The 13,820-nt window shown below is 47.6% G+C and overlaps 2 protein-coding genes across 4 annotated transcripts in view; one reads left to right on the top strand and one right to left on the bottom strand.

Moving 5' to 3' along the window:
* gja1a (gap junction protein alpha 1a) lies at positions 1-3,108 on the bottom strand. Its single transcript, XM_084667411.1, has 2 exons — positions 2,854-3,108; positions 1-2,394 (listed from the first exon to the last, which is right to left on the bottom strand). The coding sequence occupies exon 2, from the start codon at positions 2,376-2,378 to the stop codon at positions 1,290-1,292; it is 1,089 nt and encodes a 362-aa protein (XP_084523537.1). The 5' UTR covers positions 2,379-2,394; positions 2,854-3,108; the 3' UTR covers positions 1-1,289.
* Positions 1,770-13,820, top strand: part of fam184aa (family with sequence similarity 184 member Aa) — a 23,888-nt gene continuing 11,837 nt past the window's right edge. The window contains exons 1-11 of one of the 3 annotated variants that reach the window (XM_084667409.1): positions 1,770-2,407; positions 6,820-7,512; positions 7,772-7,933; positions 8,118-8,253; positions 9,185-9,366; positions 10,001-10,186; positions 11,393-11,515; positions 11,829-11,990; positions 12,182-12,303; positions 12,538-12,688; positions 12,804-13,016. In XM_084667409.1, the coding sequence (XP_084523535.1) occupies positions 6,934-7,512; positions 7,772-7,933; positions 8,118-8,253; positions 9,185-9,366; positions 10,001-10,186; positions 11,393-11,515; positions 11,829-11,990; positions 12,182-12,303; positions 12,538-12,688; positions 12,804-13,016 (2,016 nt within the window). In that variant the 5' untranslated portion in view covers positions 1,770-2,407; positions 6,820-6,933. Of the gene's footprint in view, positions 2,408-4,197; positions 4,880-6,819; positions 7,513-7,771; positions 7,934-8,117; positions 8,254-9,184; positions 9,367-10,000; positions 10,187-11,392; positions 11,516-11,828; positions 11,991-12,181; positions 12,304-12,537; positions 12,689-12,803; positions 13,017-13,820 lie in introns of those variants that run through there. The other 2 variants (XM_084667410.1, XM_084667408.1) reach the window with 2 other exon arrangements.

The following is a 13,820-nucleotide window of genomic DNA, read 5'->3' on the forward strand; positions in this document are numbered from 1 at the left end:
TACAGCAAATTAGACATTTATTAGACACTTACTTGGTATAAAACATAACATTCACAGACAGGAAAGAGCCCTTTGTTTATACACAATTCTGTTCCCTGTCATAGATAAGAACTATGCTCACTCACTCAACTATGTTTTGTAATGATCCTGTACTTAAGTTATTGCAAACATTTGGTTCTTTTGAGCTTTAAGTTGTATGAGTTATAAGTTTAATGGAAAACCTTTACAGTCTTTCATACATAACATATATACGTTACGTAAAAATTGTATCAGATTCAATGTGACTGTTGGTGTTACAGAGCATGTTTCAGAAACATTCTGACTTCTCCATTCCAGACCATCTTTCTTCCTCCGCCCTGCCATATGTGGTGAGCAGAGCCTTGCCCAGACATATGTTTTTGTTTAGCTTTGTGAATAAATAGAAAAGTTGGAGGGCAGAAAAATCACTGGATCATTTCACTTCATTTAACTTTCAGCCTTTTTAAACTGCTTGAAACATTCATTTATCATCAAAGGGAAGTCAAATCGGCTGGTGATGTTGCTCCCAAATGCAGTCACAGTCTGTGTCTCTGGCCTGACGATTAAGGAAACACACAGAGAAGCAGGCGAGAGGAGGTGTTGAAGGAGCCTTCTCCTCTGCTCTCACAGAGAGAGGTGGGAGTGAAATAGTGAGTCTAGAGAGAGGAGGAACTACACACACTATCCCTACTGAGCTCTGTATGTTTGTCTCACCAGATCTGTAGTGTCTGCCTCATGCTTAGTGCAGCAGGAGAACACATTCAGTCCTTCAGTTGGGACACAAGATGTTGCTGTGTAAAACGTGCTGGATGAAACGGACATTCTGGAGCTAAATTAGGACCCCTTCAAAGTCTATCAGGATATCATAAACATATCGCTCAGTAAAGATACACATCTTGATCCTTCTGACAGACATTATCAACATGACACTAATAAATATTTACCTATTCATTAAACAAGAACAACATTTAGTACAATAACAGAAATACTGATCGTTGGTATGTATATAAACAGAAAGACAGTGGAAGTTTTGGCAACATCAAGTATTTGGTCTTAATGACAACCCCATTGTTATTGAAAACCTGTGGTTGAAAAGCAACCACGAGTGTGGCTGTCTTCTGTGGAATGTACCTCCAGCCAAGCACCTCCTGAAAACATACTCTACAGCTCCAGTCATTTCATTAACAGTCAAACGAAAAAGTCCCGTTCTTCATTAGCCAACAGATTCCAGCTGACCTCGACCCTCCTAGCCCGTCGAGGCCTGCGTCCGGTCAGATGTCCAGGTCGTCAGGCCGGGCACGGCTGCTGGCCCGGCTGCTGGGCCTGGCCTCCATCTGCTTCAGGAGGTGCATCTCTTTCCCCACGTTAGCCTTGTCCGGCAGATCAAAGCTCTGTCCATGGCAGTTACTCTGGCCTTTGTGCCCCAATTGGTTTTGTTCCGTGCTATAGTTAGTCCAGTTCTGCTCGCTGGCCTGCTTGTGGTAGTTGTTGCAAGAGTTGGTCTTCTCAGCCGTGTCCAAGTTGTAGCCCAGGTTGGACATGGGCGCTGACGGCGGGCAGCCGTTGCAGTAGATGTAGGACATGTCCTGGGTGCTGGGCCTCAGGTCACTCTTCAGCTGGAAGTCGTCATCCGGACACTTCATCCTGTCTTTAATCCGTTTGAAAAAGATGTAAAACAGCTCGATGACGTTGAGGGCCAGAGAGATCAGGGACACCACCAGCATGAACACGATGAAGACCGTTTTCTCCGTGGGGCGGGAGAGGAAGCAGTCGATCTTGTGCGGGCAGGGGAAGCGCTCGCACTCGTAGACGGTGGCCAGGCTGAAGCCATAGATGTACCATTGGATGACCAGGAAGAGGACCTCGAAGCCGGACTTGAACACAATGCTGATCACGTAGGTCTGGAGGAGGGCTCCCTTGATCTTGAACTTGCCGTGCTCCTCCAGACCGTGCTTCACCTTCTTCCTCTTGATCTTCCTGAGGGCGTCGTCCACCTCCCTGCCCTGCGCCTGCAGCAGCCTCAGACGGGCCTCCTTCAGGCTCAGCTTCTCCTCCTTGTGCATCAGGTAGAACACGTGGCAGAGGTATAGCAGCGTGGGCGTGGACACGAAGATGATCTGCATCACCCAGAAGCGCATGTGAGAGATGGGGAAGGACTTGTCGTAGCAGACATTCTGGCAGCCCGGCTGCAGGGTGTTGCAGGTGAAGGCCGACTGCTCGTCGCCCCAGGCCGACTCCACGGCCGTGCCGAGCACCAGGATCCGGAAGATGAAGAGGACGGAGAGCCAGACTTTGCCCCCCGCCGTGGAGTACGCTTGCACCTTGTCCAGGAGTTTCCCCAGAACACTCCAGTCCCCCATTCTGGATCAAGTCAACCTGGAGAAACACGGTAAGAACTTTGAAACGACAACAAAATAACAAATGTAGCAGGCGTGAAGGCTCCCTTGAGCAGACTTCCAGGATCAGCACTATTCACTGTAGTATTAGTTAGCCTAATACCCTTCTATAGTAAGCCACAGCATAGTCAACGCTACCAAAAAAATTGTGTGTCAAATAATATGACCACCCTAATGGTTAATTGAGTTAATGAGTAACTCCTACTATCACAACCACGATGGCGTTTGCCTTGAAAACATGAAAATTAATTTAGGTTTATTTATAGTCGGATCTGAGAGAAGAGAGTAGCCCTTTATGTTGTATTACAAGTTCCAATGGTAGAATAATGACGATTGTATAATCCGTTCTCTAAATGCGCATTTCGACATTAAATAGGCTTAGGCCTACATCAATATAAAGGGTAAATTTCTCTAAACCTTAGTTGTCGTTTACACTTACCTGGAAGCTGCCGAAATCATGTAACGGGATAAAATGGTCCTCGCCCAAAACTGGCCGTTGAAAATGTTAAGTTATAGCGTTGAAAAATACATCATATTATTTAATGAAAAGATGACCATAAGCAAGTAATTTTATGTCCTAGCCCAACTAAAGTTAGAAGACCATCCTTAAAGCTATTTAGGAGTCTTTAACTGTGAGTTTGGTGGTGCTCGGAAAAGTTTTGAGTCACCTGATTCCTGACGTAGGAAATTTCTACTGGATCTCTGGGTTTTTTGTTGGTCTTTTGCTTGGTGATGCTGTGGAATGTCAGAGGAACTTCGTACGTTTAGAAACTAGAAATGGCGCCATCTCGTGTCCAGTTAACGCACTCACTGTAACGTCCGGACCCTTAACAGGGAGGAACAAAGGAAAGATACTTCATAAACTAAAATGTCTCATATTATAAGCATGATAGACATGACACTGAAATAAAAGGAACCCATTAGATATTAAAACATGTTTTTCTGCACAGTGTACAGCCATGTACTTGGCTGCTTGAGATGTGATTTGACACATTGAACTTCTCGGGCCTCCCCAGTCATACCGTCTTTCACCGCCTGGTGGCATCACAAGAAACATAATCTCTCCCAACAGGCCAAATTCGGTTTCCTCACTACCATTCCTGACAGATGAAATTGACAGATTGTAAATGTGAATGCTCTACATCTAAACTATGATGCTCTGACCAAGCACGAGATAGTCACCGCTATGGTCAGGTTAGTCGTGTTGACTTTATAAAGTTGACCTTCACCGGGGATGTGTTGGGGACTGGCTCTGCACACACGATCGAAGTGAAATTGAATCTCATCAGCAACCTGTTAAATAGGCCAAATTCAGATTATATTAGGTAACCTATAATTAACTGAAAACTGAAAATCGATTTGACTTCTTCAGAGTAAATATCCACGCGCTGCTTGTGCAAATCCTTGTCTTGATTAGTTTTACTCCCACTATATCTATACAACCAGCAAATCATGTTATAAACCTCAATCTCCCATCGCATCAGATGGATCTAATATTTCCAGTAAATTGACATATATGCTTTTTTCAAGATTCAATTACTTGAGTGAAGTTTTTGGGGTCTATGCCAGCAGATGTAGCCTATTTTATAACCAGTGAAAGGGAACAGCTGGTTAATGATAGTATTCTGTCAAGTATCGCCAACGTCAACATCTATCGCATACGATTTACGTCACCTACCGTAGTGTGGGGTAAAATTGCCATAGAAATAGGACAACAGGATGAGGCTGCTTGTGAGAATGGATGTGTGCAGAGTAGGCTAGGCCCTAGTGCAGGGTTTAAATTATTTTAAAGGGGGGTGACTAACGCGAAATACAACTACATCTCAACATGGATAACGGATCAACGCTAATCCTGGTGGGATGTTAAACACCGTCGGGTTTACAGATGCTGAACTAGGAATGGCCACAAATGGATCTTCGCCACACGAATGAGCTGCAATATTTGATAATGATTTATTTCACATATTTTATGTTTTGTGTTTGCTATTAGAAATACAGCTGCACGTTGCGTTGAGCTGCAACAACCTGCAGAAGATAATCGTTTGCTCCTAAAAACAAAATTGTGTATAGAACCGCGCACAGATTGCAGAAGATGTTCTGTGCGCGAGCAGATGGAGACGGCTCAGTCGCACCGTTACAAGATGACGCTATGGCTTGACGGGTTTAATTGTCATTATACAGTGGGCTACCGACTACTGAACCGTGATAAAACAACGGAACATGAAACTGGATGTTAGGAATAGTTTTTGTAATAACTGACAATCGTGAATTAGTTGAAGATGGCGACTGGAACCGGTTGGCAGCAACCGTACAGTACCTCGTCTGGCAACCCATCCGTTATAACCGGAGCAGGGAAATTTAATTCATCCCCAACGTCAAACATGTTCTACGAGGGAGGATTATCGTTGGAGTACACTCAAGACCTCCATCTGAAAATGAGTAAGAAAATAGCGCAGCTTACAAAGGTTTGTTGGCTATTCACTCTTGAAAGGTGTTGCAAACGTGCCATTAGAAAATTATGTAATTAATTAGGCCACATTTGTAATTGATTATAACAGACCTTAATTGAAATAAACTTGAGGTGGTGAGTCCCTACAAATTAGAAAGGAGAGAATGAATTCCGAGGGTGGTCATAATTGTCGTTAGAGTGCATTGTCTTTCAGTATGCTAAATACTCATTTTTTAGACCGTTTTCATATTATTGAGTTTGACTGAGAAATCTATATTGAAAAAATGTATTGAACTACCAGAGGCTTCAACTGTCGGAGAGGTAATGTCCGCACCCCCTCTCTCCCCTCCTATCCTAACGCTGAATGCTCTTCTGTTAAATGACAGTTTATAGTCAGTAGCTTATCCTATCTAATGGTGATGAACTGAAGACGAAATATAAGCCATCTCGTGAGAGCCCTAAGCCATCTCGTGAGCCCTAAGCCTTGTCGCAGTGAAAAAGAGTAAAAGTAAGACTTCTGTATTTATGGAAATCTCTCATCATTGAGACTAATTTCCTGTGATAGAGTAGCTGGATTGGTGCCAAACGTTTTTTGTGTTTTGATAAGAGTGCAGGAGGAGGACATAGTTTAAGGCACTTCAAACCGTTTTTTAACCCTTGCTATGATCTGTGGAAAACATCCATGGCATTCTGTATCATTCCCTCTCCTTAACACACATAGTTCAGTACTTAGTTCTTCATATTACTGAATAGTTTATTTTGAACAGTTATGAAAAGAAAATTACTCTTACAAGTTGTGTTCCCAAAAATTTTTCTCATCCAAAACGATTTGACAGTTGACATCCAGTTTCAGCAGAGCTAATGAAAGAGGATGTGAGGGTTGTGTTTGTGCTTGGTGGACGTCAATGTTGAGAGGGTCTGCTGGGGTGTCGAGCTCCACCGGCCCCTCTGACTGACACAGAGACAGCCTGACTGTGACTTTAAAGGATCACCTGACATCTGACTGTCAGGATGAAGTCTGGAGGGCTCAGACACTAGAGGATCTCTTTCACAATCCTCTCTCTGTCTCTCTCTCTCTCTCTGTCTCTGTCTCTGTCTCTGTCTCTGTCTCTGTCTCTGTCTCTGTCTCTCTCTCGTGTCTCTATCTCACTCCCACTCTCACTCTCACCCACCCCCCTTCCTCTGCACTCTGTCCGGTCTCTCTCTCTGTCACACCAACGACACAGCTTTGGTCACAGTATATTCATAACCACACAGAATAATCTGATTACGTAACCTCAATCCAAGATAATCAATCAAAAGTGACTAATGAGCTCTGTCTTAAACTCATTAAACACTGTCATCAGCCATTGGGAGCAGAGAGGAGATGGAAGGAAGAAACACAAAGATTGCCTGTAGCAACTGATGAAAAATAAATAAATAACCGAGGAATTAAGATAGAAAATGAGAGCAGTTGACTGAAGGTTTTCCGGCTGGGACTGTGAAGCTGAAAATCCCCTGAGCAGTTTAGCAGGCCTGGGATCCCAGCAGGAAGGGACATGAGGGGGGAGGGACATGAGGAGGGAGGGAGGGACATGAGGAGGGAGGGAGGGACATGAGGAGGGAGGGAGGGACATGAGGAAGGAGAGACGTGAGGAGGGAGAGACGTGAGGAGGGAGGGACATGAGGAGGGAGGGACATGAGGAAGGAGAGACATGAGGAAGGAGGGACGTGAGGAGGGAGGGACGTGAGGAGGGAGGGACATGAGGAGGGAGGGACATGAGGAGGGAGGGACATGAGGAGGGAGAGACATGAGGAGGGAGAGACATAAGGAAGGAGAGAGAGATGGAGCACGGTCTGTACGGGGACATAAGTAAACATTAATTAACTTTCCACATGCACCATTGGTACGTCAATTTCGATAAAATAATAATAATTTGGAAAAATTAGAAATAAAATAAAAATGTTTCCCTCCAGGTGATCTACGCCCTCAACACCAAGAACGACGAGCATGAGGAGGAGATCGACTCCCTGCGCGAGGCTCACGACGACGAGGTGCAGCACATCGTCACGGAGACGCGCGACAAGATCATGCAGTACAAGAGCAAGATGGCGGACGAGGCGGACCTGCGGCGACGCCTGCAGTCCCTGGAGGAGTCTGTGGAGCTGCACGAGCACATGAAGCGCCAGGCTCTGGCTGAGTTCCAGATGTACCGGCAGCGCATGGAGGACTCCCAGCTGTGCACGGAGGCGCAGCACACGCAGCGCGTGGTCTCCATGTCTCGAGAGGTGGAGGAGATGCGGCGAGACTTTGAGGAGAAGCTGCGCTCCTTCAGCCAGGCGCAAGCGCAGTTCGAGCAGGAGAAACGCCACGCCATCGAGGAGCTGCGGGTCACACACCGCCAGGAGGTGCAGGAGCTGCTGCACAGCCAGCAGAACCAGAGCGCCAACTCCACGGTGGACCAGGAGAAGCTGGCCGAGCTGCACCGCGCCCAGGTGGACAGCCTGATGGAGCAGGTGGAGGAGCTGACCAAGCACAAGGTGCGGTTGGTGGAGGAGTACGAGGCCAAGCTAACCAAGGCGCAGAGCTACTACGAGAGGGAGCTGGAGGCCATGAGGCACTCTCAGCAGGTCACCGCAGAGAACCTGCTGGCCTGGAAGAGGACTGAGGTGAACCTGACAGGCTGGGCTCTCCACCTGAGACGCACCTGAGACGCACCTGAGACACACAGCACCACAACAACATCTAATACACCTTAGAGACACCCTGATACACCTCGTAACCCCAACACACACAGCTGAAACATCATCAAACAACAGGACTATCAACTGACTCCAAATGTTTGCATATCTGTTTGGATTTGATGCGAGCTGACTTTTGGAGTTAAACCGATATGAGGACTGAAGGTGTGTGTTGTCGTGGTTGCAGGTGGACCTGAGGAAGGAGTTCCAGGCCCAGGAGTCAGTGCTGCAAAGGACTCTGGGTAAACTGCGTGTAGAACTGCAAAGAGCCCAGGAGGAGGCTAGGGAGAGCAGAGACAAGACCAACCGACTCCAGACCTCCCTCACCAATGCAGAGGGCACCGTCAAGGTAGACGTGTGTTTAGCTCTGTGCGCATAGGTCCATTCTATGTGTGTGTGTTTACTTCTAGGTCTGTGTATGTATAGTATTCGCAATAGAGTCTTAACTCTTTCGCAACTTTTTCGAAACAAACACTATTATTTTTAATGAAGTGCTTTACTCGATGCCACGTTCCATCTCTGGAACCTTCCAGAACTTGCACAAGCAGCTGGAGGAAGCGGTCCAGGACGGCGAGATCTGGGTGATGCAGCTGAAGGACACAGAGTACGAGCTGGACGCCAGCAGGGACAGAGTCCAGCAGCAGGCCAGCGAGATCCTTCTCAAAGCCAGTGAGATACCACCACAATGCAGTGCTGTTTAAGATCATATTTTCACTGGACAGTTTTAAGTGAAGTTTGACAGGAAGGCAGGGAGATAGAGAGGGGAAGAAATGCAGCAAAGTGTCATGTCATCCCCTCTCTCTCCCTCTTCCTGCCTTCCTTGTCTCTCTACATACTGTCACTATCAAAAATAAAGCCAAAATGCCCCAAAATACATATACAGTATAATAATACTGTATTCATTACAAGGTGGTTTTAGATAATGATACAAACATAGAGGGGTTCGATATTGTGTCCACAGTAGAGCGCTCCAGTGTTGAGCTGCACCTGCCCCCGCAGCACATGTGATTTCTTTTACATCTCCATGGTCACAGAACACGTCTTGTCGTTGGATGAGAAAGTCAGGTCTGCTTCTGTTTTCTGAGTTCCTAATAGACGGTCATCTCTCAGGATCCCCTGTGATAGTGGGAAGTGCAGCTGGATGTTGAATGCCATCCAGGTTGATGAATATTTCACGCCATTATAAAAGCTGGACCTCAAAGCAAATGGAAAATGGCAGTGGTTTATTTTGCTTTGAAGTTCCCTCAGCAACTGAACGTGTGACACCAGATGAGGTAGCCCCTGAGTGTTCAGGGGTACTCCCGGCCCCCTCTCATCTCCTTGAACAGATGAGTGTGTGCCTGATATATGAAAGCCCCACAGCCCCCTCTTTTCACACTGAGACAGGGCTCTGAGATTTACCTGAAGGGACTATTTTGTTTTGGTGAAAGATATCTGAAATTATGACTAGGGTTTGTGTGTGTGAGTCTCTGTATATGTTTACTTCACTTTGAAGTTACCTTAGCAATTCCAAGTGTGACACCAGATGAGCCTGTTTGTGTGTGTGTGTGTGCGTGTGTGTGTGTGCGTGTGTGTGTGTGTGTGTGTGTGTGTGAGACAGGCCAGATAGGCTCCCTGCAGGCCACCCAGATGAGTCACGAGGCCACAATCAGGGACCTGGACAGTGAGCAGATCCGTCTGAGGGAGAAGATCCACCGCCTGGACGAGGAGAGGGAGAGCCTGCTCAACCAGGCCCAGGCAGCTGACGAGCAGCACAAGCAGCAAGTCCTGGCCCTGGAGCAGGTACCAGACAACCACAGTACAATACCACTGGATGCTATGCATTGCTATGCAAACATTTTTTTTTCTAGGACTAGGCTTAATTCCTGTCTGGAAAACTGGGCCAATGGCTCTTTAGATCACTTCTCAGCCTTTAACAGAAAACATGTTAGTCATTTGCCTTTATTTTGTTTATATTGCTTCGGGTGGAACGCTTATGCTGTGCACTCAGCTACAACCATATTCACATGAAGTGGTAGTTTTTGGTTTCTAAAAAATGAAATGTCTTCTTGCCCAACAGTCACCCCAGAGTCTAATTAGTTGCTCTGCAGAGAAACCGCCGTCCTCAACTCAATGACACACTTGTGCTGATGAATGGATACCGACTCCCTTAAATGCAGGACTCTGAAGCATTTCTAAGGAGCATTCAGCAACCTTTACTACATTAATACTGTAATCAGAACCTTACTACAGTAATACTGTAATCAGACTTCACAGGATGGATTTAGGATCTCTGGCTCTGATCAACAAGTCACATCAGAACCAGATACTGTGTCATCTACCGCTGGCATATGCTAACTCAAAATAGTAGATCAAGTCTTATCTTTCATAAACACATTCATATGTTGTGTTAATATCTGATGCGTGTGTGTTCCAGTCCCTCCGAGAGGAGCGTCAGGGCTACGAGAAGGACCTGGCCCGCCTGAGAGGCCGGTACGAGGAGGAGGCCGTGAGGCTGGGGGAGGCGCAGGCCAAGGCTCTGGAGGAGCTGGAGCAGAAACACCGGGCGGTGCAGGAGGACGCGCAGAGCGCCGCGGAGCGGGAGAGGAGCCTGCTTGTGGCGGTGAGTAGACCAGCTGCTGGGCCTGTCTGACAGCAGGCACACTCAGGCTTCTGGTTCACTGACGTCCAGTGTTGTGAGAGTAGAGAGATCCTAACCATGACTGTGGTTAGGGAAGCTGAGGTGATCATAGCTCTGCAACACTGGCTTGTTCTTCTCCCAACACCCTCTGTGACTCGCTGGAGAATCTGCTTCTCAGAATCAGTACCAGGCACAGCACAGCTGTCTATGAAATAGAAAACCAATCTTGGTTTTAAAATAGAGTCCTGTTGGAGAATAGAGTCCTGTTGGAGAATAGAGTCCTGTTGGAGAATAGAGTCCTGTTGGAGAATAGAGTCCTGTTGGAGAATAGAGTCCTGTTGGAGAATAGAGTCCTGTTGGAGAATAGAGTCCTGTTGGAGAATAGAGTCCTGTTGGAGAATAGAGTCCTGTTGGAGAATAGAGTCCTGTTGGAGAATAGAGTCCTGTTGGAGAATAGAGTCCTGTTGGAGAGTAGAGTCCTGTTGGAGAGTAGAGTCCTGTTGGAGAGTAGAGTCCTGTTGGAGAGTAGAGTCCCGTTGGAGAGTAGAGTCCCGTTGGAGAGTAGAGTCCCGTTGGAGAGTAGAGTCCCGTTGGAGAGTAGAGTCCCGTTGGAGAGTAGAGTCCCGTTGGAGAGTAGAGTCCCGTTGGAGAGTAGAGTCCTGTTGGAGAATAGAGAGTTCTAGAACAGTTGTAGTTCCTGAGGCTGGTGTCTGTTGGATAAGTAAACGTCCTCTGTCATGTTCATGTTTCATTTTCTATTTGTTCTTTCATTGTTAATGATTATTAACATATGCAGCCACATTTCATAAAACAGTTTCTTTACCCCCATTGTGAATTGAGAACTGTTCGCCATCTGTTTGAAGAAGAAAACAAGTCAAATAACAAATGTTTCGCATGAATTCACAGAATTAATGAGGTCAATGTAAAGCCCCTACTCAGTACGATTCCCTTCTCAGGATTTCACGCTCCTTGATAAAAGCAGACTCAAATCCTAAGATGTTACGACAAAGACGATCAAGATTGGAAGATAAAGACGAGAATGGCATTACTAGTTATCAGACAAACCTTTTTACTCTTGAACTTGGAACAGAATACTGAGGTCTGGGAAAACTGCATTTAGAATCACGGCAGATCTGTGTTGGAGGATAATGTTCAGCGATCAGGGATAGTTTTTTGTTTTTGTTGCAGGAAATGGGTCAGGAATACGAGATCCAACGTCTGTCCCTGGAGGAGCAGCGGAACCGCCTACAGCTGCAGCTGGAGAACCTGAAGGAGGAGCTTTCTGCCAAGCTCAACATAGCACATCAAGAGGTGTGGCACCGCAACCGCCTTCTAATATCCTCTCACCACACATGCGGTAAACCAGCACAATACAAGTAGTGCATATAGTTAGGGGATGTTTGGTAGTCTAACTATGTCTGACTGGTCTGGTAGCTCTTCTCCTGGTAGCTCTTCTCCTGGTCACTCTCCTAGTCGCCCTCCCCTAGTCTCTCGCTCCAACTAGTCTTCCTTTCTCCTCGTCTCTCTGTCCTCATCTCCTTCTCTCCTAGTCTCTGTCCTTGTCTCCTTCTCTCCTCTACTCCTTGTCTCTCTCTGGCCTGACGTCTCCCTCTCTCTCCTCCAGGTGTCTCATCTCCAGGAGATGGTGAAGGAGGGGGAGCAGAACCTGAGCTCGGCTCACTACCAGATCTCCGGCTTGAAGGAGACTCAGGAGAGACTGTCCACCGAGCTGGATGCCACCAGGTCTAGGGTCAGAGAGACCAGCAACCTTCTTACCGACCTCCAGGTAAATGAACACAGGGTTAGAGATGTCTTGTCTTTGCAGGACTCATGAAGGAGGTAACTCTCATCCACCAGCGGGGGCTCTGTGGTCCTGTTCAAGCCTGGAACAAAGCTCTGCTCCTGTAGCGGTCGGGATGAATTTGTAGATGTTCCTTGACGATCAGCATTGTTGACGCTTTGCCGTGGTGTGTTCAGGAGGAAATAGAGACTGAGAAACAGCAGCATGAGGCCAGGGTGATGTCCATACGCACAGAGGAGAAGCAGAAAGTGGACAAGATGGCAGAGGACCTGGACCAGAAGTGGACAGATGCTCTGAGGTAGCGCTCGTCTCACAGGGCAGGAAACACAGGCTGCTGTCTGGCCTTCATGCTGACTCACTTTCACTTCTCTTTCTTTCATTCATTCTTTTATTTATTTTTCTATCTCTTCTCTCTCTTATTCTCTACCCATTGTATCCCCCTTCTCTCTCTCCTCTCTTTTCTCCCCGCTCTCTCCTCTCTTTCTTCCCTCTCCATCCTCTCTCCCCCTTCTCTCTCCCCCCTCCCCCGCAGGGAGGAGCTGCGTCTGTTGAAGGAGGAGCTGGTGGAGGAGTACGAGGCAGACAAGCAGGCAGCCCTGAGTCAGCTGTCTCAGCAGAAGGACGTGGAGATGATGGCGGCCAGAGAGGGGTGGCAGAGGAAGGTGGAGGACCTGCTGGAGCAGGTACTGATCGCACTTTTTTCACATTTTTTAAACTTTTTAAATGTAATTTTTAACCCTTTCTTACATCATTTCTACACAGAAGCCTGTATTTTATTTTTGTCCCCCCCCCCCCCAGATCTCCCTGCTGAAGCAGAGCCTGGAGCTGCAGCTGTCCCAGTCGCAGGCAGCCCTGCAGCAGCTGCAGGCAGGGTTCAGCCAGGAGCGTGAGCGCCTGTCCCTGCAGCTGGCGGAGCTGAGGAGGGAACACCAGCGGCGGGAGCAGAGGCTGCAGGACGCGCACTGCTGCGCCCTCAGCACCATGGAGGAGGCTGGGCAGCAGCACATCAGGGTGGGACACGCATCTATACACGCATCTATACACGCATCTATACACGCATCTATACACGCATCTATACACGCATCTATACACGCATCTATACACGCATCTATACACGCATCTATACATCCATCTATACACGCATCTATACGCGTATCTAGACACACATCTATACACACACAGACAGGCAGAAACACATATACCTGTACATCATATGCATATCTCCACATCCCAGTTAGTAACTCATCTGTCATTGTCACTGTATGTCTCCGGCCATCTCTGTCTCCTGCCGTCTCTATATCCCTGCTTCCTACATCCAACTGTCCATCCTCTCTCCCTCTCCCTTCAATCCTCAGTCATCTGCTTTTTCTTTCTCCCTTCCCTCTCCCTCTCCCTCTCCCCCTCTCTCTCCCCCTCCCTCTCCCCCTCCCTCCCTCCCTCCCACCCACCTGGTCTCACTCCTTTGCCCCCCTGGTGTGGAGCCCTGCCTGGGTGCCCCTGCTCCTCTGTAACATAACCCCCATCAGCTGTTATTACTGCCAGCCGGTTTTAGCAGGTCCAAAAGAAATAACTCCCCAGATTCTGGTATACGACTGTGATTTTCTGCGGTGTCTGCAGCAGAGAGGCTTTGATCACATCCAGAGGCTCCAGCAGAGAGAGAGAGAGCGAGAGAGAGCGAGAGAGAGCGAGAGAGAGCGAGAGAGAGCGAGAGAGAGCGAGAGAGAGCGAGAGAGAGCGAGAGAGAGCGAGAGAGAGCGAGAGAGCGAGAGAGCGAGAGAGCGAGAGAGCGAGAGAGAGAGAGAGAGAGAGAGAGAG

The sequence above is a fragment of the Hypomesus nipponensis genome, chromosome 12 (genome assembly GCF_054491055.1).
Source record: "Hypomesus nipponensis isolate SF chromosome 12, ASM5449105v1, whole genome shotgun sequence".
In the NCBI taxonomy this organism is placed as follows: Eukaryota; Metazoa; Chordata; class Actinopteri; order Osmeriformes; family Osmeridae; genus Hypomesus; species Hypomesus nipponensis.

Bases quoted from the DNA above. Each gene is read 5' to 3' on its own strand.
- gja1a (XM_084667411.1), bottom strand. From the start codon at position 2,378: ATGGGGGACTGGAGTGTTCTGGGGAAACTCCTGGACAAGGTGCAAGCG.